The 25,566-nt window shown below is 42.6% G+C and overlaps 1 protein-coding gene across 4 annotated transcripts in view; it reads right to left on the reverse strand.

Annotated features, from left to right (window-relative positions):
- Positions 1 to 142: 142 nt before the first annotated feature.
- LOC142371821 (interferon-induced very large GTPase 1-like) overlaps positions 143 to 25,566 on the reverse strand; it is a 178,744-nt gene continuing 153,320 nt past the window's right edge. The window contains exons 1-8 of one of the 4 annotated variants that reach the window (XM_075454570.1): positions 25,217 to 25,404; positions 24,353 to 24,440; positions 24,213 to 24,244; positions 23,841 to 23,949; positions 21,054 to 21,082; positions 7,331 to 7,424; positions 5,926 to 5,963; positions 143 to 5,829 (exon numbers count right to left, since the gene is read on the reverse strand). In XM_075454570.1, the coding sequence (XP_075310685.1) occupies positions 1,117 to 5,829; positions 5,926 to 5,963; positions 7,331 to 7,424; positions 21,054 to 21,082; positions 23,841 to 23,949; positions 24,213 to 24,244; positions 24,353 to 24,416 (5,079 nt within the window). In that variant the 5' untranslated portion in view covers positions 24,417 to 24,440; positions 25,217 to 25,404 and the 3' untranslated portion in view covers positions 143 to 1,116. Of the gene's footprint in view, positions 5,830 to 5,925; positions 5,964 to 7,330; positions 7,425 to 8,057; positions 8,096 to 19,983; positions 20,560 to 20,686; positions 20,796 to 21,053; positions 21,083 to 23,840; positions 23,950 to 24,212; positions 24,245 to 24,352; positions 24,441 to 25,216; positions 25,405 to 25,566 lie in introns of those variants that run through there. The other 3 variants (XM_075454568.1, XM_075454569.1, XM_075454567.1) reach the window with 3 other exon arrangements.

The following is a 25,566-nucleotide window of genomic DNA, read 5'->3' on the forward strand; positions in this document are numbered from 1 at the left end:
AAACTATAAATTGCTTACCAGGCAGGTTTTATTATGAGGATTTTTTAAGATTTGTCTTGGCTTCTCCATTATGTGACACAGAATCTATTCATTACATTAAAAAGAAAGAATCTTTTCAGAAAGAGATTTCTTTGGATTTAACTTTATTAAGTCAAAATATGCTGAATATAACATGGGCGATATATCATTTAAAAGGATATCAAGTACATAACTGCTGAATATAACATGAAAAAAAGCCATTCATCAACTGAACAAAAAACTAAACATTCAGTGAACAAAACTTGATCAAAACAAAAGATTCACAAAAAAAGAAAAAGAAACGTTGAAATAAGAAGTTTGCTGCTGTGGGGCCAAATACTTTCTTACATGAAAGCTCACAAAAATGCCACAATTCAGATATGCATGTTCTATTAAACTCTGTAATGAGACCAATACTATAAGAAACAAAATGGAAAAACTCCAACAAACTGTAGTTAACATGTCCTCTTTCAAATGAAGTAAATCAAACACTTGAGACACCAACTCCCAACATGACATCCTGCATTCTTTCCATTTCAACCTGGAGGGATGACATTCTGCTTCTTGAATTCTATTCTATTTTCAAACTTAGAATAAACCTCCAACTTTGATGACATGCTTGATGAGATTAGAAAGATTTAATAAAAAAATTAAACAATAAAAAAAATATACAGTAATAGTAAAAAACAAGAGTCCAGTCACAGCCAACAGCCTGGTTTCATCAGAATCAGTCCATGTGATGAACTCAGAAATTCTCTTTTCATTTCTTCTTTAAATTCCCTCGTGATGATTTTTCATAATGTTTGAAACAAAGAAAGTGAAAATCTTTGTATGAACTATGACATCTTATTCTCTTAAGAGAGAGATGAATGAATTCTAGAAAGCAAAATGAACTCTGCACACAGTCTGAACTTGCATAAAGCATGGATCTGTCATATTCAATATCCACAGATGCTTACACATCACAATCTAGCATAACTAACTCTGTTTAGAACTGAATTAAACTAGAGCAGATAATGTGGTTTATTCAAGGCTTCACCCTGAATATTTCCATCTGCTTAATCGAAGCAGAAAGAGCTGCAATTTTCTGCAGTTTTATCACAATCTGCACATTTCATCCAGACTTTCAATAGCCTCTTTTTTAGTGTAGTTTCTCCATTCACTGGGAATTTCTCCTCTGCCCTGGAATTTCAAGTCATAGTGGTCTTCCAGTTCTTTTTGAAAGTGACAGACAAACCATTTCCAGTATGCCAGCTTAGATGCATCCGCTGTAATCCTCCATGATGCATACCTCTCCCCAGCAGTTGGATACTGTTTGTAAGGGACAGTCTTCTTTGAGTGATGATTGGGGTAGAAACGTCTGTCACTTCCTACTAATGTGGTGCAGAAATCAATGACCAGATCCACTGTGCCTCTTGTGTGCCATCCTTCAACTCCAGAGGGTCGATGAAAAGGAACATTGTGTTTTTCAGGACTGTGATCCTTAAGGTTGTTGATGCAAACGGCTGCACAGAATGGACATCGTTCCCAGCAGCAGTTACACAGCTGATCAATGAGAATTTGGTCGGGCTTCTGCCTGCACTCCTGAACCATATCTATGCCTATCCCCTCAATAATGGATACCAAGCCTTTCTCTATCTCGTCTTTAAGAAAATCAAAATTGTTGATGTCTCTGAAGTTTTTACAACAAATGGTATCAAATGCCAGCTTGTTCAGTAAAGCAGAAAATTCCTTCATCCACATGTCTACATCTCCTGACTTCTTTTTGACTTTCTCCGTTGCTTCATATAAAGCTTGACTGGCGAGCTTGCTGATGTCGTCTGTGTTTTTCTTGAGTATCTTCAGTCCTTTGTCTTTGTGATCTGTGAACATGTATTTTTTTACTTCTTCTTTTATAAAAGCCTCTACTTGCCTTCTTGGATTTCGAATGTAGGTGATGAATCTACTGAACTCCTCTTTCTCTGCTAGAGACGTCAACACGTGTTTCTCCAGGTTCAACCTGTTCCCACTGAATGCTGGGTAATTGCTCCTCATTTCTCCTGCGAGATCAACAGCAGTCATGTTGCAGACAGCCTCGTGGACAGAAACCTTCAGTTTTTCACAGATCACTTCTCCAAACACCACAGCAGATGAGTTACCTTTGCAATAGCTTCTGAAAATGTTGTAATACTCCTTTTTCTTGCTGTCCAAATATGCGAGAGCATCATTGTTGCGTTTGTATGTGTTGTGAGACTGTAGAAGCCAACTTGCTGTCCTGTCGAAAACATACAGTGAGAGATCAACTGTAAACTCTTTCTTAAATGTGAATTTCTTGGCTGATTCAAATTCTGTCACTTTCTTTTGAACATGTTTGGCCACTTCTTGCAGATAAGTTGATCTGTAGCCTCTTGTTGCAACAGGTTTGCTCTGAATGGTCTCAAGAGATTGCTGTTCTACATCATTTATGAAGGATCTGATCTGTTCCTGTTCTTCATGTGTTAGTGGACTCACTTTAAACTGTGTTTTTTCTTCAACATAATTCAACACAGCAGCCACTGCATGGTGTTTCCTTTGGGTTATGTAACTGAAGTAATTCCCAGCTTCTGACAGCTTTTTGTATTTCTCAGTTCTTTTTGACTCATTGATGAGAGACCATTCAGTCCCAAGGTCTTGAAGGACAACTGACTGATCTTCTTCCACGTTGATGTCCTCAATGGGTTTCGTATCTGAGGTTAATTCAGTAACCCAGTGACTCCAAACAGAGTCAAACTGTGCTTTGAGTTCTTCTTCATCTTGTACTTTGTCTTTTAACTCGTGTGCAAGTTCTTTGCTCTTTTGCAGCAGCTCGGTCTCAAACTCCACCTTCTTATTGTCCATCTTTTTACGAGCATTCTTCTGCTGAATAACTTCATCCAGTTTTCTTTTCACTCCTCTAATATGCTCCTCGTGAAACTCCTTGATTTTGTTCTCAAATCGGCCCCGCCACTGAACCAGGATTTCTTTGTCTTTGTCATCCTCAAAGTAAGCCGTCATATTTTTCTGAATTTCCTCATATGTTTTGCTCATTTCTTTGGAAAGATAACTGAGCTCAACCATGTCAAGTTGTCCCTTTTCAATTCTGGGATAAAGCTGGTTTTCAATGGTCAGCATCTCTTTCCTCAGGTCCCAGGTCCAGTTCCCATACTGGACCTCAAGTTTTCTGTACACTGCAATTTCTTGTGTGTTTTTGAAGCTGAAAACAAAGTGTTCATTCATCAATGCCTTCCACAGGTCCTGAATTTTGCTGTTTAAATGGGACAAAGTGATCCCAGCAGACTTTGAGGCCTTAGATAGGATGGTTTTCTTCAGTTCTTGGACACTTTCACTGTAATCAGGATTTGGAGGTGCCATCGGTGGACTTCCCTCCCATAACTGGGCAAAGTATTTCACATCTTCTTGCACATCAAAAGCAATGACATCACTGAAGCACTCAACATCACACACCTCCTCTTTGGCAGCTAGTTGAGCCATTTTGTCCAGTTTTTCTTGCAACCGTCTCTTTCCATCCATGTTTTTCTCTGCAGCTGCGATATCTGTAACATTCTGGTGAACAAACACACAACTTGGAGAAAGCTTAACTTTCTTCATCCTCATGAAAGCCTGAACAACAATCTGCAGGACATCTTGCATGTCAGCTGGATTCTCACCAAAGATGTTGATCAATGTCATGTTTCCCAAGCCAACAACAAAAGTTGCCAGCTCGTTGTCATGGTGAAGAGCGGCGTTACCTTCCAACTCAAGAGCACGCAGTCCTTCAGTGTCAACTACTAGGACATAGTCAAAGTGGAAACCTTTGAGTTCCTCTGACAGTTTGACCAGCTGCATGTAGGCACCTTTGGTGCACCTGCCAGCACTCACTGCAAACTGCAATCCAAACATGGCATTCAGCATGGTTGATTTTCCACTGCTTTGTACACCCAAAACTGACAACACAAACACTTTCTTGTCACCCAGTTTCTTGATGACTTCTTGTAAAAGACTAGAGATCCACATCAAAGGTACCTGACCAGCATCGCCATCCATCAGCTCCATCGGGTGTCCTGATATCATCAGATCTGCAGCCAGCTCAGGGTATTTAACCCAGTCAGCCTGTTTTCTGTGCGTTTGTTCCTTCTGAGATTTATGGGCTTCGTAGATCTGTCCCATTTCTCTAAAGATGTGCTCCAAGCCAAGTGTTGCTGACTGCAGCTTTTTTGATAACTGTTCAAGCTCAGTTTGTTTGTCCTTTAGCAGAGCAGATTTGTCATGTTTCTTCTTCAAAGTCAAAACCTCAGACCACGTTTCGTCATAGTTTTGGAGAATTGAAGAAAGATCATCTGTGGAGAGGCCATCTATTAGGATCTGAGTCCACTTAAGAAAGTATTCTTTGTCTGTTGGTGGCAAACCCACGAGGCTTTCAGTGAATGACTTAATCAGTTTACTGTTGGAAACAGCACATTGTTTCTGTCGAATGTGCACAAGTTGCTTTTCTTTCCGACCTTTTTCCTTCTCAATGTGACCTTTCAGGTGATACAGTTCTTTGTTTATTCTGCACCACTCATGCCAAAGTTGGCCTTGACAAGGAAGAAATTTATCTTTGATCTTGGAAACATCCTTCCCCTGAATCAGTTTTACTATTTTCATTGCAGCAGATTTCCCTTTCTGGCAGTCTGTGCCATTTTCATCCACTCTGATTCCAGAAACCTCGGCCATAGATTCAAGCTGGAAGGATTTATGAGGTGCAGACAAAATGTTTCTTATTATGCCTTTCAGCTCTTCAGAAACATCTGACTGGCTTCTGTCTTTCAGGCCCAGTTTGTATTTTCCTTTATACAACTGAACAGCTTCACAATAATCATCAGTGATGAGACAAATCAGGGGTGTTGTGGACTCTAAAAGCGTTGATATGACTGCACTACTTCCATGGCTTTTTTCCAGAGTTGGTACCAGAACAACAATTACAGAAGATTTTTCTGTCAGTATTTCACGCTGCTTTTCAATTGATAGAGAATCTCCGTGAAGATTACAGAAGGCAATGCAGTCATTGAATGACTCATTGGGTGTTCCAGCAGGGCAGTACCAGGCTATCTGTGCCACACCATCCATCAAATGACGAGACTTGGTGCTACCTGGACAGTTTCTGTGGAAGAAGGCGCTGTGGCGGTTGTTGATCAAAGTGTTCATGAGCTGAGATTTAGACTGAGACAGTGAACCCAGGCGGAAAAATGACACCAGGGGTGTCTCAGCTTTGCAGATCGGCATGCTCTTCATGGTGACAGTGTTTGGGTCATCTTGAGTTATTTTCCATGTTTTTGTTATTTGCCTGAACGTCCACAGAGGACACTCAATGTCCATTGTGATGGGGTCAGGAACAAGTAAAGGTAAGGCATACTGGCACTGTGACACCTTTGTGATCATGTTTTGCTTCAGGAAGCTGTTTGAGCAGTGAAATACTGCCATTTGAACATCCATAGGGTGCATGTGAGCCTGTTTTGACTGATCAACCTCTACTCTGGTGCTAAAAAAAGCATCAAAGTTATTGTCATCTGGGACAGACTGTGCATGGTTTACAACAGGACTGTCTTGCCTTGTGGGAAAATGTCTGGCTCTATAATCTAACATCATTAATCTCTGAAGAAAAATATGAGCAAAATCTCTCTCAGACATGTCACTGCTCTGTTTCACAGATGGACCTATTTTAAGAAAGTCTGCTGGTGACATCTTGTGTTGGTGAAGGTGAAGGTGAAGTCTGCTGAGCAGCATTTCAGTTTCTTTTTGCCGTTTCTTTCTGTTTTCTTCAGAAATGTCCTGTGTCTGAAAATAATAAATCAATAATTTATATTTTACTGTTTTCTAAATAATAAATGATAGATTATCCAAAAGATCATGTGAAATAATTAAGTGACTGACCTTTATTTCCTTTCCACTTATATCCATGTTGAAAGTACCTGCAGAAAAGAAATGATTTACCAGATTACCAGGACAGATCAGTGTGATGTGGAATTAAGCGCCGTTTACACATACCCGGGTATTTTGAAAAACGCATATTTTCTAACCTTCGTTTGCAAAAAAAACTAGGTGCACACAGCCGTTTTTAAAAAAAACCACGTCTACATTGATCCGGAGAAATACGCTATCAGGAGCTGTTAAATTACGCCAAGCCTGACATTGGCAGTGTTAGAACAATGAGAATTCCACACAAGCCAATCAGAAGCCTAATAGAGAACCGCTGACAGGAAGAACTTCCGGATCCTTTTCAAGAAGAAAATATTGCGCCAGGCTCATGTGTGTGGACTGATAGCGAGACTGAGCTACTTTTACATGTTGCGCTGGACTATAAAACTGCTAAAGCCGTGAAAAATGTCTTTGTTGTTCAATACATTGTATGACTGTAATTTTCAAAATCACACAAGCGAGTATAGCTCTCAACAACAGAAATGCTGCTAGTACCTCCATGCTTGCTAGATAAACAATGGACGGAGAGAAAGGCGTTCTCACGCTAGCATTCTGCCAACATGACGGATAGGGGTGGGGCTCTGTACTATGACGACAACTCCGCATTCCATTCTGAAAACTCAGTTTTTGTCTCTTTCAATCAGTTTATACACAAACGCTAAACGGAGTTTTTAAAAAATCTCCACTTTTGCCGGAGTTTTTTTTTAGCTTCGTTTTCGGAGGAAAAAACTCCGTTTGTGTATAAACGAAAGGCACAAACGAAGGGAAAGGTCTTCGTTTTTCAAAATACCCGGGTATGTGTAAACGGCACCTTAGACAGTAATAGTAAAAACTGTTGACACACCTATACTAAAATATGCTAAACTCGACCTAAAAGACCAACAGTGAACAACAACAACAAAAGAACTTTTAAACACAACTATGTTTCATATCAAAGGGATATTCTTTATTCTTTCTTTCTTTCTTTTTTTTAAAATTAGATGGCAATTGGTACCCTCTCAGTTTGGAAAAGCAGGGAGGAAATCTAACAGGGGAACAGAGCTAAACAGCTAATCAGAATAGGACCTTCAAAAGAGCTCATTTCTAACCGTCTGAAACAACTCAAACCTTAAAAATGTCCTGTACTGGAGATACTATCTTCACCACTTAATGCTTAATGTAACTTAATGTAACGTGATGTAACTCCTTGATTTAATTGAGTTACATCAACATTTAATTTCCCTCGGGGATAAATAAAGTATTTTTGACTTTGAATTGAAGTGTTATTTCCCAGCACCAGAATGTGGAATGTATAACACTGGCAGTCTGATCTTGTACCAAGATTTTCTTTGTACAATTAAAATCTTTCTGGAAATGCTACCTTTCTCCTTTGTTTCATGTGGAACAGATTTGATTTCAGACTGTCCTGGTGTGTTGTCGTCATTCTTCTCTGAGCGTTCAGCACCATCATGTTCCTGTAATGGATCACAGGAAGAAATGTACACATTTAACTTTACTTATGAAGAATGAATTTCAGGGATAATTACGTCAACAAAATAAAACAATTATTAGACAAGCAGGCAATATCGAAGTTCAGTCCTTCAAGTTTTTGTTTATTTTAATTGACTTTCTGAAACAACTTTTTTGGAATTGATGTAACAGATGTGTGGCTGTTTAGTTCAGTAAATTGTGAGGAGTGCTTGTAGATGAAGTAAGAAAGTTCTATTTACATCGCCAATAATTTTGAAATCTGGGCAAAATGTAAATGTTTGATGAAAGCATTAAAATAGACTTATACGTCTACTAAGCTTTCACCTCTGAACCAAATTTATCCCAATTTTAGCCAAGATGTCTATGGACCTTAAATATGTTTTTAAGACACATTTTCAACCCATTGAAAAAATAAATAAATAAATAAGACTTGGTGTAAAACATCTAAACTGCAACATAAAATCAATTTATTCAGTTGTGTCTAGAAACAATTTTTTTTTAAAGAATTTTCATATTAGGTTCACCTACAAAAGATTAGATCAAATAAATAAATAAAAGCCTGAAAAGCACTGTGAACTAAAATTATATGAATGAATCACTACATAAGTTAAACTTACCTTTGACTTGATTTCAGTGTCCGTCTTCATTTCTTCTGCTGCATGATAATGAAGGAAAAAAAGCAGATTGCATTAGTTCAATATTTGAAGAGTGACAATTCAAAGCGCACCATCCTACAATCAGTGCATTCTGCAAGTATCTGTTCTTTAATTCCACAACTCTCAACCTCCCCATATAACACTCATCCCACATATTTCTGTTGATAGTACTTTGTATAGCCCTCTCACCCCATAGATGTTTACTTATATGTGGAAACAATATTTCCCTTCAATCCCCTGTAGGGGGCAGTAGTGCATAGGGCACCACTATGGGCCATATTTAAGGGAATCAACAAATGACACATGATTCATAATAACTGGAGGACATATTGGGGGAAAGTCAGTGCTTAATTTGTAAATCATAAGGTGCCGGAATGCAAAGTACATATGACAGCTCAGGGATGACGAGACGCGTACAGGTCCCGGAACGTATACAGAAAAGGTGCTGAAAACAACATGAAAATGTCCACTTGAAACGCTGTGGGACTTACAAGCCTCAATTTCAAATAATATCCATGGTATAAATGTTATGACGATAATTTATAATTATTTTAGGCTAGTACGCAAAACATAGGCAAATGCCCACATCACCACAGCAATTAATTTCTCAACAGGTCTAACGTGTAAAAAAAATATTTATTATTCAAAGATTGGCACGGCGGCCTATTAATAGACAGTATGTTTGCTCACCATATTTAGTTGTTTAAAACACCCCACATCACGAGCATGTCCGGATTGTCCTCTACCTCTTGTTTTCTGCTTTTAGCCTACTGCGTGTGTCTGTGGCAGTTCTGTGTCCTTTGGCCACCCAGGACCTCACGTACGGGACTGGATTGAATTTAGCCAGGGGGGGTCCAACAAGATTTAAGAAGAGTAAAGATGACATAGTGGATGTCAGCAAAGAGCTACGGTTGGGAGTGCAAATCAAGTTCATTTGAGAACTAGCGACCGCAAATTGAATTTGCTCGGGCCTAGTCTAGTCACTTGTGGTCGTTTTGCGAGGCTGCAAATCGAAACTTAATCAGGCCAATCAAATCGTGAGGAGCGGGGTCGGAGGCCGGGCTACCAGAGGTGCTACGTTTCAGTGTGTAGTTCCAGAGAGAGGTAAACAGTGGCTGTGCCCAGCAAACAGTCTTTCGATTTGGCTTTGGCAGCAACTCTTGAAAATTTAGATATACAGTTTTCTTTGCGAGACGAACAAATAACTGCTCTTAAGTTTTTTGTTTTTTTTAAAAGGACGTTTTCGGAGTTTTGCCCACCGGATACGGTAAAAGTTTAATTTACCAGCTTGCTCCGTTGGTCCGTCGCACTGACTACGTAATCCTTCTTCATCGCTCTGATTGGTTGTTGCGCCATCCTATTGCGCCCACACTGCTATCCAGCGTCACGGGTCTGGCTTGCTGGGCGATGATGTGGCGAATTTCAAAAGTGAAAGCACTTTGTTCGTTGGCCCAGCTTTTCTGTGCGTCAACACAGATCTCCGATTCTTTCAAATCTTAATCTTAATAAACAACATGAAATTCTTGGGATTTGTTCTGTAAATTTATATCTGCATATTTTATTTCATTTTAACCATTTTTTTTTTTTTGTGAGAGGTACCGGATCTGCCCAAATAGGTGCCGGAACACAGGGTGGCCAAAATGAAGAGGTGCCGGATCCTGTTCCGGCAGGATCCGGCTCAAATTAACCACTGGGGAAAGTATTCTAGAAATTGAAGATTTCTTTTTTTTCTCCTTTTTCGTTCACCCAACCACAATACATAGTTACAGTTACAAAGACTAAAATAAAAATTAGAATAGGAAAAATATTGTTATAAGAATTGGCCACATAGTCCAGTGGCAGCACGTTGGAGTAGCTCTGTACCTCACATTGAGATTTTTTCTTTTTTCTAAATTTCCTTTCCGTTTTTTTTCTTGGAAGAAATTGCATTTTTTGGACAACTGTTCCTTCCTGCCTTGGATGCTGCGCAGCTGGATTGATTTTTCCCAATACTTTTGTATATTTTGCTCTTTTGTTATGATGCATAACCATAGCAACAGCCATGTTTGTTGAGTGAATAGCAGAACAGTCGTGTGTAAACAGAGTGAAAAGGGCCGGGCTGAGCACACATCCCTGTGGTGTGCCTGTGCTCAGAATCAGTGTGGACGATGTGCAGTCCCCAATTCTCACCACTTGAGGCCTGTTGGTGAGAAAGTCTCTGATCCAGAAGCACAGGGGGCCAGACAGTACACGTTGTGAAGTTTCAGCGTCAGCTTGTCCGGAATCACAGTATTGAAAGCTGAACTGAAGTCCACAAATGACATCCTGACATCGGTGTTGGGATGCTCAGGGCCGTGTGTAGTGCTAGTGAGACTGCGTCCTCTGTGGATAGGTTCTCCCTGTAGGCAAACTGATGTCTGTCCAGAGTAGCACCTGCTGCCAGGTGTGTTGAAGCGTGTAAAGAAACTGTTTAGGGTGTCAGGCAGGGTGGCGTCGTGGCTGATCTTTTGGTTGCTGTTCCTGCAGTCCGTTCTGGTTATGATGCCTCTCCACATTTCCCGTGGGTTGTTGTCGGCAAAGTACTCCTCAATGCGCTATCTGTACCTGTGTTTGGCCTGTTGGATGCCCTTCCTCAGTTCTGTCCAGGCCCTGCTGTAGGCCATCCTGTCACCTGACCTGTAGGCTGCATCCCGAGCTTTGAGCAGATGCATTAGTTAGTAGATTAATATCCATCCATCCATTATCTTCCACTTGTCCGGGGATCGGGTCGCGGGAGCAGCAGCTTGAGCAGAGAAACCCAGACGTCCCTGTCCCCGGCCACTTCCTTCAGCTCTTCTGGGGGGACCCCGAGGCGTTCCCAGGCTAGCCGAGAAACATAGTCTCTCCAACGTGTCCTGGGTCTTCCCCGGGGCCTCCTTCCAGTGGGCCGGGCCCGGAACACCTCACCAGGGAGGCTTCCAGGAGGCATCCTAACCAGATGCCCAAGCCACCTCATCTGACTTCTCTCGATGCAGAGGAGCAGCGGTTCTACTCTGAGCCCCTCCTGGATGACCGAGCTTCTCACCCTATCTCTAAGGGAGAGCCCAGACACCCTGCGGAGGAAACTCATTTCAGCCGCTTGTATTCGCAATCTCATTCTTTCGGTCACTACCCACAGCTCGTGACCATAGGTGAGGGTAGGAACATAGATTGACCGGTAAATCGAGAGCTTCCCCTTCTGGCTCAGCTCCTTCTTCACCACGACAGGCCGGTGCAGAGCCCGCATCACTGCAGACGCCGCACTGATCCGACTGTCAATCTCCTGCTCCATTCGTCCCTCACTTGTGAACAAGACCCCGAGATACTTGAACTCCTCCACTTGGGGAAGGATCTCATTCCCGACCCGGAGAGGGCATTCCACCCTTTTCCGGCCGAGGACCATGGTCTCAGATTTGGAGGTGCTGATTTTCATCCCAGCCGCTTCACACTCGGCTGCAAACCGCTCCAATGAGAGCTGAAGGTCACGGCCCAACAACGCCAACAGAACCACATCGTCCGCAAAAAGCAGAGACCCGATTCTGAGGTCGCCAAAACGGACCCCCTCAACGCCCTGGCTGCGCCTAGAAATTCTGTCCATAAAAATTGTGAACAGAATCGGTGACAAAGGGCAGGCCTGATGGAGTCCAACCCTCACAGGAAACATGTCCGACTTCCTGCCGGCAATGCGGACCAAACTCTGACACCCGTCATACAGAGACCGAACAGCCCATATCAAGGAGTCCGGCACTCCATACTCCCGGAGCACCCCCCACAAGAGTCCCCGAGGGACACGGTCAAACGCCTTCTCCAAGTCCACAAAACACATGTAGACCGGTTGGGCGAACTCCCATGTATCCTCCAGGATCCTGCCGAGGGTATAGAGCTGGTCCACTGTTCCACAGCCAGGACAAAAACCACACTGCACCTCCTGAATCCGAGATTCGACTATCCGGCGGATCCTCCTCTCCAGTACCCCCGAAAAGACCTTACCAGGGAGGCTGAGGAGTGTGATCCCCCTATAGTTGGAACACACCCTCCGGTCCCCCTTTTTAAAGAGGGGGACCACCACCCCAATCTGCCAGTCCAGAGGCGCTTTCCCCCTGGTTCACCCCCGGACCAGAAACTCCTCGAGGCCGTCCGGAAATCATTCTCCATGGCCTCCCCAGCTCCTCCCGAGCCTGAGTTTTTGCCTCAGCAACCGCCGAGGCCGCGTTCCGCTTGGCCTGTCGGTACCCATCAGCTGCTTCCAGAGTCCCACTGGCCAAAAAGGCCAGATAGGACTCCTTCTTCAGCTTGACGGCTTCCCTCACCACTGGTGTCCACCAGCGGGTTTGGGGATTGCCGCCACGACAGGCACCGACCACCTTACGGCCACAGCTCCGGTCGGCCGCCTCAACAATGGAGGCACGGAACATGGCCCATTCGGGCTCAATGTCCCCCACCTCCCCTGGGACATGGTTGAAGCTCTGCCGGAGGTGGGAGTGGAAACTCCTCCTTACAGGGGATTCCGCCAGCCGTTCCCAACAGACCCTCACAATACGTTTGGGCCTGCCAGGTCTGACCGGCTTCCTCCTCCACCAGCGGAGTCAATTCACCACCAGGTGGTGATCTGTTGACAGCTCCGCCCCTCTCTTCACCCGAGTGTCCAGGACATACGGCTGCAAGTCCGATGATACAACCACAAAGTCGATCATCGAGCTGCGGCCTAGGGTGTCCTGGTGCCAAGTGCACATATGGACACCCTTATGCCTGAACATGGTGTTCATTATGGACAGTCCGTGACTAGCACAGAAGTCCAATAACTAAACACCACTCTGATTCAGATCGGGGGGGCCGTTCCTCCCAATCACGCCCCTCCAGGTCTCACTGTCATTGCCCACGTGAGCATTGAAGTCCCCCAGCAGGACGAGGGAGTCTCCTGGAGGAGCACTCTCCAGTGCCTCCTCCAGGGACTCCAAAAAGGGTGGGTACTCTGAACTGCTGTTTGGTGCATAAGCACAAACAACAGTCAGGACCCGTCCCCCCACCCTAAGGCGGAGGGAGGCTACCCTCTCGTCCACCAGGGTAAACCAGTGGCTGGTGTTTTCACCAATATATTCAACCTGTCCCTGTCGCAGGCCATCATCCCACTCTGCCTTAAATCCTCCACCATCATCCCAGTCCCCAAGCAGTCAGTAGTGGAGAGTGCAAATGACTACAGGCCTGTTGCACTTACGCCGGTGGTCATGAAGTGCTTCGAGAGACTGGTCTCAAAACACATCAGAGACTGCCTCCCTCCCACTCTGGACCCTTACCAGTTTGCCTATAGGGCAAACCGCTCCACCGAGGATGCCATCAATATCGCGCTACACACTGCACTGAGTCATCTGGAGCAAAGGGAAAGCTACGTGAGGATGCTCTTCCTCGATTTCAGCTCAGCCTTCAACCACATCATCCCGGAGATCCTAGTCCAGAAACTCTCACTCCTGGGCATCTTGACCCCCATATGCCATTGGATTAGGAACTTCCTCACAGACCGCCCTCAGTTTGTGAAATTAGGCCCTCACCTTTCCTCCACTATCAAACTCAGCACTGGCTCCCCTCAAGGCTGTGTACTGAGCCCTCTCCTGTTCACCCTGTACACACATGACTGCTCTCCGACCCATCTCTCAAACACCATCGTAAAGTTTGCGGATGATACCACCGTGATTGGACTCATCTCAGGGGGAGATGAGTCTGATTACAGGAAGGAGGTTAACAAATTGACACTGTGGTGTACAGCAAACAACCTGCCACTGAACACCACAAAAACGAAAGAAATAATAAAGGACTTCAGGAAGGGAAGAGCTGTCCCAGCCCCGCTTTACATAAACGGGGTCTGTGTGGAAAGGGTGAGCTCCATAAAGTTCCTGGGAGTGCAGATCTCCAACAGTCTCTCCTGGTCTGCAAACAGCACAGTGGTGGTGAAGAAGGCACTGCAGCGACTCCACTTCCTGAGGGTCCTCAGGAGGAACAACCTGGAGGTAAAGCTTCTGGTGCTGTTCTACAGAGCCACCATTGAGAGCATCATCGCGTACGGCATCACAGCATGGTACGGAGGGTGCTCAGCAGCAGACAGGAAAGCGGTACAAAGGGTGATCAATTCAATTCAATTCAATTCAAAATACTTTATTTATCCCAGAGGGAAATTAAATGTTGATGTAGCTCAATTAAATCAAAGAGTTATTATAGATGCTGATGGCTGTGGGCAGGAAAGATTTCCTGTAGCGGTCCGTTTTGCATCCAAACTGAAGAAGCCTTTGACTGAAGAGACTCTGTTTTCTGATAACAGTCTCATGGAGAGGATGTTCAGGGTTGTCCATAATTCTCTTGATTTTATGCAAAATCCTTCTTTGCATTATTGTCTCCAGAGGTTCCACAGTCGTCCCCAGAACAGAACCAGCCTTCTTTATCAGGTTGTTGAGTCTTTTTAGGTCCCTGGTTCTGATGCTGCTGCCCCAACAGATGACGCAAGAGGAAATGACGCTCTCAACAACAGACTTGTAGAAGATCTGCAACATCTTGTTGCAAACCTTGAAGGACCTTAGCTTCCTCAAGAAGTACAGTCTGCTCTGTCCTTTCTTGTAGATTGCTTCACTGTTGTGTCTCCAGTCCAGTCTGTTGTCCACATGAACACCAAGGTATTTATATTCCTCAACCACCTCCACTTCTTCTCCCATGATGGAAACAGGGTTTGATCTGACCTTGTTTCTCCTGAAATCTACAATCATCTCCTTTGTTTTGTTAACATTCAAGATGAGATGATTGTTCCCACACCATGCCACAAAGCGGTCCACCAGCTCTCTGTACTCAGCTTCTTGTCCATCTCTGATACACCCGACAACTGCAGAGTCATCTGAATATTTCTGTAGATGACAGGAGTCTGACTTGTACTGGAAGTCTGAAGTGTACAGAGTGAAAAGGAATGGTGAGAGTACAGTCCCCTGTGGTGCTCCTGTGCTGCTGATCACCTGGTTAGACACACAATTCTTCAGTCTGACAAACTGTGGTCTGTTTGTCAGGTAGTCATTAATCCAGGTGATTGTTGAGGCCTCCACCTGAGTCTTCTGGAGTTTCAGACTAAGCAGATCAGGCTGGATTGTGTTAAATGCACTGGAGAAATCAAAGAACATGATCCTCACAGTGCTGCCTGCTTTATCCAGATGACAGTGGGTTTGTTGAAGCAGGTGTATGATAGCGTCTTCAACTCCAACTCCATGGCGATAAGCAAACTGCAGGGGGTCCTGATATGTGCTGGTTTGCTTACACAGGTGGGTCAACAGGAGTCTCTCCAGGACCTTCATGATGTGGGATGTCAGGGAAACAGGTCTGTAGTCATTGATGTCTGAAGGGTGAGTTTTCTTTGGTACCGGAACCAGACAGGATGTCTTCCACAACAGTGGTACCTTCTCTTGGGTCAAGCTAAGGTTGAAAAGGTGTTGCAGAATCCCACAGAGTTGCTCTGCACAGGCCTTCAGGACTCGGGGGCTGACACCATCTGGACCTGCAGCCTTGTTCCGGTTCAGTCTTTCCAACTGCCTCTTCACCTGACTTCTAGAAACAGAAAAGTGGGAGGGGGAGGCAAAGGGGACAGCAGCATCTCCTGATTGGGTTGATGACAAACTAGTGGAAGCAGAAGAATCCATGACTGAGGTGGAGGTGGAGATGTTACAGGAAAGCTGTGGGTCAGAGGAGGGTGGGATGTCTCTTTGGCTGGGAACAGGAGGGGAGGATGGTGAGCTTGTTCCTGAACTGAACCTGTTGAAGAATGTGTTCAGCTCATTTGCTCTGTCCAGACTTCCATCCATCCGATCCTCCCTCTGCTTGAGGCCTGTGATCTTCTTCATTCCTGACCACACATCTCTGATATTGTTCCTCTGCAGTTTACTCTCAAGCTTCTTTCTATACACCTCCTTGCTCTCTCTGATCTTGACTTTGAGCTGCTTCTGTATACTCCTCAGTAACTCCCTGTCTCGCTCCCTAAAGGCTCTTTTTTTCTTGTTCAATAGTTCCTTTAGCTCACTGGTGATCCAGGGTTTGTTATTAGGGAAGCATCTCACTGTTCTGGTGGGGATGGTGTTGTCCACACAGAAGTTTATATAGTCAGTCACACACTCAGTCATGGCATTAATGTCCTCTCCATGTGGCTTACAAAGAGAAATCCAATCAGTTGCATCAAAACAACCCTGTAAGGCTTCTTCAGCATCATGTGACCACTTTCTAACAGTCCTTTTTATGACAGGTAGTCTCTGGACAAGGGGTTTATATGCTGAACAGAGAAAAACAAGGTTGTGATCTGATTTTCCCAGGGGAGGTCTTGATTTGGAAATGTATGAATCCTTGACATTTGTGTAAAACAAGTCCAATGTCTTGTTTTCTCTGGTAGAGCAGCTGACAAACTGTTGAAAAGTTGGCAGTGTAGCAGAGAGTGAGGCATGATTAAAATCACCAGATATTGCCACAAAAGAATTGGGGTGTTGAGTCTGTATCTTAGCAACAACGGAACTGATGACATCACATGCAGTGTCGGCAACCGCTGAGGGTGGAATGTAAACAGCCACCAAAACAACACTGGTGAACTCTCTTGGCAAATAATATGGACGAAAACTTACTGCCAATAGTTCAATGTCAGGACTGCAGATACGACTCTTCACAGTAACATGTCCTGGGTGACACCATCTGTTGTTGACAAGCACTGCCAATCCACCCCCTTTCCTTTTCCTGCTACTATTTAAATCTCGATCTGCTCGTACAGTCAGGAAGCCCGGCAGAGAGACGCTGGAGTCGGGTATATGATCCTGTAGCCATGTCTCAGTAAAACACATAATGCTACATTCCCGATATTCTTGCTGAGTCCTTATCAAGGCTAAAAGTTCATCCAACTTGTTAGCTAACGATCTTACATTTCCCATGATGCAGGATGGCAGAGATGGTTTGAACTTCTTCTTCTTTCTTTCTCTCCTCTTTGCTCCTGCTCTGCATCCACGACGCCTCCTTTTCAATTCCAGTGGGATTTCTGGCTTCAGTTGTCGAATTATTTCTGCTTTTCCAATGTTATTCAGCTGCTCCCTGTTGTAAACCACCTTGTTGCTATGGTGATGCATCATGACAAAAGAGTAAAATATACAAAAGTATTGGGAAAAATTAATCCAGCTGCACAGCATCCAAGGCAGGAAGGAACAGTTGTCCAAAAAATGCAATTTCTTCCAAGAAATAACAGGAATGAAATTTAGAAAAAAAGAAAAATCTCAATGTGAGGTACAGAGCTACGCCAACATGCTGCCACCCTCTGCAGCGCATTCTAGAACAGTACAATCAACACAGCCCAACACAGCCCAGCGGATCACTGGCTGCTCCCTGCCCAGCCTGGAGGACATTGCCACTTCTCGCTACCTCAGCAGAGCGGACAGCATCATAAAAGACACATCCCACCCCAGAAATTACCTGTTCGACCTGCTACCGTCTGGACGACGTTACAGGTCACTCAAATCCAGGACAAATAGGCTCAGGAACAGCTTCTATCCAAGAGCCATCACTTTACTGAACAATAGAAATAAATAGATACCAAATCTTTACAGTTCATTCATCACCACACGCAATGAGAACTGTGCAATACACCTCATGTGCAATTTCATAACATGCAATTTCGGAAAAATGTGCAATATTTTATATTTTATTACTGTGCCTTCATTTTATTTAATTTTATTTAAATATATTTAAATTTACTTTAAACATAGTCTTGTTTTAATTTCTGATGTCTTATAAGCACCTTTGGAGTTGCAACCAAATTTCATTGTAATGCAAATTATAATGACAATAAAGGCGATTCTGATTCTTATTCTGATAAGTATGCCCACACCTGCTCTACGCCTCTCACCGCGGGCAACTCCAGAGTGAAAGAGAGTCCAACCCCTCTCGAGGAGGCTGGTTCCGGAGCCCAAGCCATGCGTCGAGGTGAGTCCGACTATATCTAGCCGGAACCGCTCAGCCTCCTTCCCCAGCACGTCCCAAGAGCCAGCTTCAGTAGCCGAGGATCAGACCGCCAAGGTCTCCGCCTTCGTCTGCCACCCAGCTCACAAAGCACCCGACCCCCTTGGCCCCTCCCACGGGTGGTGAGCCTGTCGGAAGGGGGACCCATGTAGTTTCTTCGGGCCCGACCGAGCCCCACGGGCACAGACCCGGCCACCAGGCGCTCGCCGGCGGGCCCCACCCCTGGGCCTGGCTCCAGGGGGAGGCCCCGGTAACCCCCGCCCGGGCGAAGGTACACGGTGTCCAATAATTTCATCCATCATAGGGGGTTTTATGAGCTGTTCTTTGTCTGGTCCCTCATCTAGGATCTGTTTGCCTTGGGTGACCCTACCAGGGGCTTAAAGCCCCGGGCAACATAGCTCCCAGACTCATTGGGGCCCCCCCACCACTGTAAGGTGACAGCTCATGGGGGGGTAGATTAATAGTTGATTCTAAATTGTCCGTAGGAGAGAGCGTGCTCTGTGTGGCCCTGTGAGGAACTTGCAACCTGCCCAGGTTATACCCCACCTCTCCCACATTGGTAGCTGGGATAGGCTCCAGTGAGCAGAACTCCCTTTAGTGTTTGTGATGGCAAGCCACACAGGGTAAGAGCCACACCCTACCACAATTTGGTTTTCTTTCATTTACTTTGTAATTATTACTTTGAATATTCTTTAATTAGATAATGTGTTGTATTTTGTTACTTTATTACCTTGCAAGGTTTATATGGAGAGCAAGCATATTAACACTGCAAGGTAAATTCAGTTTTATGTTGTATTAATACTTTCTTTCTTTGTTGGAGTTACCTGGGTTTGGTGTTTGGGTTCCCCTTTCCTGATGGGCAAAAGGCGTGGCTACAGGCTGAGATGCATGAAGTACTGCTGATGGCCTGATTGGACTGAACCAATGCTTCATGTCAAGTGGGGGGAACTGAAGGGGGTGTTTAAATGTATCTTAGTGGGGTTGTGTTAGTAGTTATGTGGCAGCCTTTTTGTTTTCCTCTATTGTGTGTGATGTGATGTGTGTGTCTGTGGTTTAGCTAAACAGTATTTAAGTATTTAATTATTTATGTGTCATTTCATTAGGTCAGTTTTGTTTGTGTCTGTCTGTCTGAGTCCTGTCAGTGATGGTTTTTGACTTTAGTATCTTGAGTTGACCTCTTTTATTGGCATGCCGGTTCAGTTGTTGATTTTGTTAATCTTTTTTCATGTTTAGGTAAATAAAAAAACCCACTTTTGAACTCTACACCTGTGTCCTCCCCTCTGTACTTTTTGGCATCTTGCACAGTGTTGATCTTACTTTTTGTAATATTGCAAACATTTTACATGCTTAGAAGCTATGTGAATACAAAGGCCATAATGTGGTATTTTTAAGGAGAAACTGTGCATTGAAACAGGTTAGTTTGTCAGTGCTCCTCCATTTTTTTGTGTGTTTTTTCCTTATTTGCAGCAATATGTGTCACAGTATTAATCTATACTCATGCTAATATAATTGTGAAATGATGATTATTGTGAATGAAGTGGATTCTGTAAACTTTGTGCCTGGTTCTGTTACTTATAACTTAAAATAATTTTCAATTCAAAGCTCAAAATTTGACTGGCAGAGTATTGATGGAACCCTGCAGCTGATTAAAAGCAGGCCTGCTTGTTTGTGATCCCGGTTCATTTGTGTTAGTCTTGGTAGATTGTTTTGGTCATTGCTGAAGTCGCATAACTGCATCTATATTAACAGATCAGCACAATTTTATTTGATCCCCAACATTACTGGACACACCCATAGGCTTTTTTTCTGTATTTTTCCCTCTGAGTAATATGTTCAACTTGGTAGAAAGTAAATCAAAGTTCTGTCCACACTGGAATCTTACCTGTTGTCACTCTTTCCTCTTTGTGGTTTTGGGGATCCAGGAGTTCTTTCTGCTCTTCAAGATTTTCAAAAATCTGTCTGTTGTAGCATTGTGGGTTGTTTTCAGAGACCATAACATCTATTTTTTCCAGAAGAGCAATTATCTCGTTTTCATCCACCATACGTCTTGTACATGTGTGGTATCTTTTTTCAGAAAAACTACTCTCAGCTTTCAGGTCTGCCAGTGCACTTTCACAGCTTTCATCTGACTTGTGAGTCACAACTGTCATTACATAAGAAAGATTTCCTTTGCCGAAACCTTTCTCTAACCACTGTATTCCTGACCTGTATTGGCTGCTGTGAAGGCCGTTTGGCAACAGTAAGATAAAGGCATGGACTGCCTGAATGGATGGGATTTGGTCAGCATTTGGAAGACCGAGCATGTTAATAACACAGATATGCTGACCACACAAATCATACAGTTTGGATGAAAACTGCTCCATGTTTGTTTGCTTGTCATGGTCAATTAAGATATTTTTTGATCCAATCTCAATGGAGTTGGTGTCACCAATTAACACAAGTTTGAGTTTGGGCATTACTGAAAAAGAAAAGGGAAAAAAAGAGCTTCAGTAATTAAACCACAGAGTTCATTATAATTTGCTGAGACTCCAGCCAAAGTATGAGTTGTAAAATAAGCCTTCCAACCAATGATCCTAAAGTATTACCTTTGTCATCGCTTGCCTCTGATGCAGTTTTGGTTTCAGCCTCCCCTTCTGTGATACTTTCATTATTTTCTGAGTGCTGAGCATCATGAGGATCATTCACTGGATCTCACTAAGAAAAATTAGATTTTATTTGGTAATTAGTTTCAGTTTTGAACAAATTGGGAATGTGTGTAAAATAGAAGCACAGTCGAACAACAAACAACCACATGGAAATGTATTTAAAAAAAATTCAGGATTGCACATGTGTGTTGTGCAATAATCCTGACCTGATAGAGAAGGATTCACAACTTAAAAGTTATGGAAATATTTTGTGTTGTAAAACTGCTGTAAGGATATCTAAAAGAGGGAGAAAATATCTTGTTCTCACCTTGGTGTCATCATTACTCTCCAGGTGGACTGCAGGGCCATAAGAGAAAGCAAAGTACACATAGGATTGGTCTAATTTTTGAAAAGTGACAATTCAAAGCGCAGCATCCTACAATCAGTGCATCTACAAGTATCTGTTCTTTAATTCCACAACTCTCAACCTCCCCGCATAACAGGCATCCCAAATATTTCTGTTGATAGTACTGTGTAAACCCCCCACACCCCCCACCCCTAGATGTTTACCTATATGTGGAAACAGTATTTCCCTTCAATCCCCTGTAGGGGGCAGTAGTGCATAGGGCACCATTATGGGTTATATTTAGGGGAATCAACAAATGAAACATGATTCATAATAACTGGAGGTCATATTGGGGGAAAGTGTTGTAGAAATTGAGGATTTCTTTTTTTTTCCTTTTTCGTTCACCCAACCACAGTACATAGTTACAGTTATAAAGACTAAAAATTAGAATAAGAAAATATTGTTATTAGCATTGGCCACATCGTCTGTCACTAGTTAGCTTCTTGTAATGTCAGATTGGATGTGGTGTGCCCTTGCAGTTCCAGGATGGTGATTACACTTTGCATCAAGTCGTTATTAAAGACAAAACAAAATATATAATTTGTTATTCTCCAAGAGGAGCTTTAGGCCCGTATATGATCACTGCAAAAAACATCCAAAATTATTTGGGGAAGGTTAAAGTGAGATTGCTGTTTTATCCCCACAATTATACAGGTCTACATGTGGTGTGGTAGTTAGCAGATTAGTAGTTGATTCTAAACTGTCCGTAGGAGAGAGCGTGCTCTGTGTGGCCCTGTGATGAACTTGCAACCTGCCCAGGTTATACCCCACCTCTCCCACAATGGTAGCTGGGATAGGCCCCAGTGAGCAGAACTCCCTTTAGTGTTGATCTTACTTTTTGTAATATTGCAAACATTTTACATGCTTAGAAGCTGTGTGAATACAAAGGGCAAAATGTGGTATTTTTAAGCAGAAACTGTGCATTGAAACATGTTAGTTTGTCAGTGCTCCTCCATTTTTTAGTTTTTTCCTTATTTGCAGCAATAAGTGTCACAGTATTAATGTATACTCATGCTAATATAATAGTGAAATGATGTGTGTATTTTAGTCATCAGGAAAACCAGATTCACTTAAAAGTGTACCTGGGTCTTAGCCTGGGAATTCCCATGCTGCTTTGCACTCGAATTCATTCTCACTGCAAAGTCAGCCTGGAAACCACCGCCCTTATTTTTGCCAGAGTTTGGGAACCAATCACAGAACGGGGGGGGGCAAGACGATGACGACGTCTATGCGCTACACCGAAGCTTGTAGAGTGTTAATCCAACATGACAGCGGACACAACGTTACCGTTCGATGCAGCCTTAGAAAGTGTTTCAGAGTAGATTCACCCTGGGGTCATTTGAACCGTGACATCCAGCCAAGTAGCCCACCCGAAGTTTTTCCGATATTGGCTGAACATCAGCTGAGTTACTGAGTTATCCCGAATAGCTTAGTACAAGCGCTAACGGACCCTGGCAGTATCTCCAAAATTACCACACTAAAATCACATGCCATGACACCAAACTTCTACAGTAGTACAAATATGGTCTGTACTCACAAAACGATGCATTTGGAAGTTTGTACATAGTCCAGGAGTTTATTATTATCATCAACACAAGCCTGATAGCTTCTCTGCAGCTAAAGCTGCGTCGACGTCACTTCTGGGAGCTGGGAGCTTCAAAGTAAGATGAGGGTTGATCTACTACTGTAGGCAACAAAGCAAGGCTGCTCAATTTCTCCATTATTAAAATAAATTCACAACTCTACAACATAAAAATTCATGTAGAACATAGCATATAGGCCTACTTTGTTGTTAATTTAAGTAGCTTAGAGCGCAAGTTTACTTTTATTTTCCATTTTTTTCTTCCTCGTCGAATTTCTGTCGTCTTCTGGTATAAGTGATGAGCTAAGAATCGCGCGCAAAGCAGCATGGGAAGAACCTGACGTCATTTGATAGACATTCGTAGCGCCCAATAAACGGCTCTAGGCATTCGTAAACCACGCCTCAAATACGAGAAAATGCACACCTAGTTCCCAGACCACCATCTCATCGAGATGTGGACGCGTCAGCCAGGCTACCTGGGTCTGTTACTTATAACTTTATAGGATTTTCAATTCAAAGCTCAAAATTTGGGATCCAGCTGTTCTTTCTGCTCTTCAACATTCTCAAAAATCTGTCTGTTGTAGCATTGTGGGTCGTTTTCAGAGACTATGACGTCTATTTTCTCCAAAAGAGAAATTATCTGGTTTTCATCCTTCATACATCTTGTACATGTGTGGTATCTTTTTTCAGAAAAAATACTCTCAGCTTTCAGGTCTGCCAGTGCACTTTCACAGCTTTCATCTGACTTGTGAGTCATAACTGACTTTCTCTAACCACTGTATTCCTGACCTGTATTGGCTGCTGTGAAGGCCGTTTGGCAGCAGTAAGATAAAGGCATGAACAGCTTTGATGAATGAGAATTCATCAGTGTTTGGCAGACCAAGTACATTAATAACACAGATTTGCTGACCAAACAAATCATACAGTTTGGATGAAAACTGCTCCATGTTTGTTTGCTTTTAATGGTCAAGTAAAATGTTCTTTGAGCCAATGTCAATGGAGTTGGTGTCACCAATTAACATGACCCTGAGCTCAGGCATCGCTGAAAAAACTAAACCAAGGGAAACAAGTTGATTGTAACTTCACTGTATAACACTGATGTTACAACTCGTGATCCAAATTATTACCTTCGTCATCGCTTGTCGCTGATGCTGACTTGGCTTCAGACTCCCCTTCTGTGTTTTTGTCAGTCTGTTCTGAATGTTGAACATCATCAGGATCATTTACTGGATCAGACTAAGAAAAATTTGGTTTTTCACAAGCAGATTTCCAGGTTAGACCAATAAAAGACTTTTAAAAAATTACTTAGAGAATACGATGGGAAAAAAGCAAGGTTATAAAACAGAAACCATCACATTTCTGTAATGAAATTTTCATGTGATAATGTGTAACTTGAAATTTAAATTAAGATTTATGATTTATTTAAGAAATATGGAAGCATTCCTTATGATACAACTCAGCAGTAATGGTATGTAACACAGAGGAAATAATACTCCCACCTTAGTGTCAGCTGTAGTTTCCTCCCTCTGAGCTGCCGAGTCATAAAAGAAAGTAGAATTCAGGATCAGCCTGCAAAACAATTCTCTCCTGCAAGACATCCTTATAGCTTACTAAATGTTATTTGATCATTTCAGATTACCTTTGTCATTTGTCACAGAAGTAACAGATTTGGTTTCAGATTCTCCCTCTTTGTTCTCCTCCATCTTATCTGCTCTTCATCTATACAGCTGCAGAAATAAAAAATGCATTTTACAAAACTTTATAATATTTCAACATTAAGATCAATATCAACATTCACGGTATTTTGTGTGATATTGTAATGAGGTAATGATCATTTAGAAATATAAAGTCCATTTGAAAACTACTGAATCTTCCTTCTTCCTGGTTTATTTAGCATTACATACCGAGGAAGTATGTCACGCCCATATAGTTTATGGGTGTGGCATTAAAGGTTAATTTAAAATATTTACATTGTATTCAAAGGAACTGCCATAAAATACATGTGGTGTGTTCTGTGTGTTTGTCCAAAAAAGATGATCATGATCAGGGCAGATGGCCCAAATGTTTCAAAAAGTCCAATTAAGAAAAAAATGCTACTTTATGTTTATCAACTTGCACTGACACATCCCATTTAGGCTATGAGACACATAATGAATGTAATTAGTGGAATAAAACATATAGAAGTATATAAATAATTTGCCTCTTATAATAAGTTAAATGTGTATAAACTAATTGTTAAATCAATCTGAATCCTATTCTTACTTTATCTTGGTCTGTAAAAGTAGTTTTCCTGTATGATGCACGGCATCAAATGCTTTCTCTAAAAATCACATGACATTCACTCTAAATGAACAGACAAAAGACCACAGCAAATGTGTTCTGCGCACAGGAATCATAGCAATACAAATCACTAGCAAGACTTAAAATGAACATTTGGTTTGCAACACAAACTGCACACACTCCAAATTCTATCTGAAAGAAAAAACAGAATATTGTTACTCACCTTGCATTATTTGTCTTAGCTCTATCTTCCCTTCTCAAGTTCTGCTTCTCAAATTCCTGTCAGTACCTTTATATAACATGAGATCAGAGGCTTGTCGTTTTAGTACATGTTATAGCTTACTTTTTCAAACTCCTCCCACTGTTTGGGCAATGAATAGGAAATGAAATGCACTTTTTTCTTTTTTTAAATGAGAAAAGTGAAAGTAAAATAAATACAGCTCGTTTTCCCTGAAACCATGTGACTTGAATAAAACAGTAGTTAATGTTACTTGATGCATCAGAAAATATAAAAAACAAACATATGTGAAAAAGTATATCGGCTTTGAATCTTAAGAGGAAGAACATTCCCTG

This window comes from Odontesthes bonariensis, chromosome 21 (assembly GCF_027942865.1).
Source record: "Odontesthes bonariensis isolate fOdoBon6 chromosome 21, fOdoBon6.hap1, whole genome shotgun sequence".
Lineage (NCBI taxonomy): Eukaryota > Metazoa > Chordata > Actinopteri > Atheriniformes > Atherinopsidae > Odontesthes > Odontesthes bonariensis.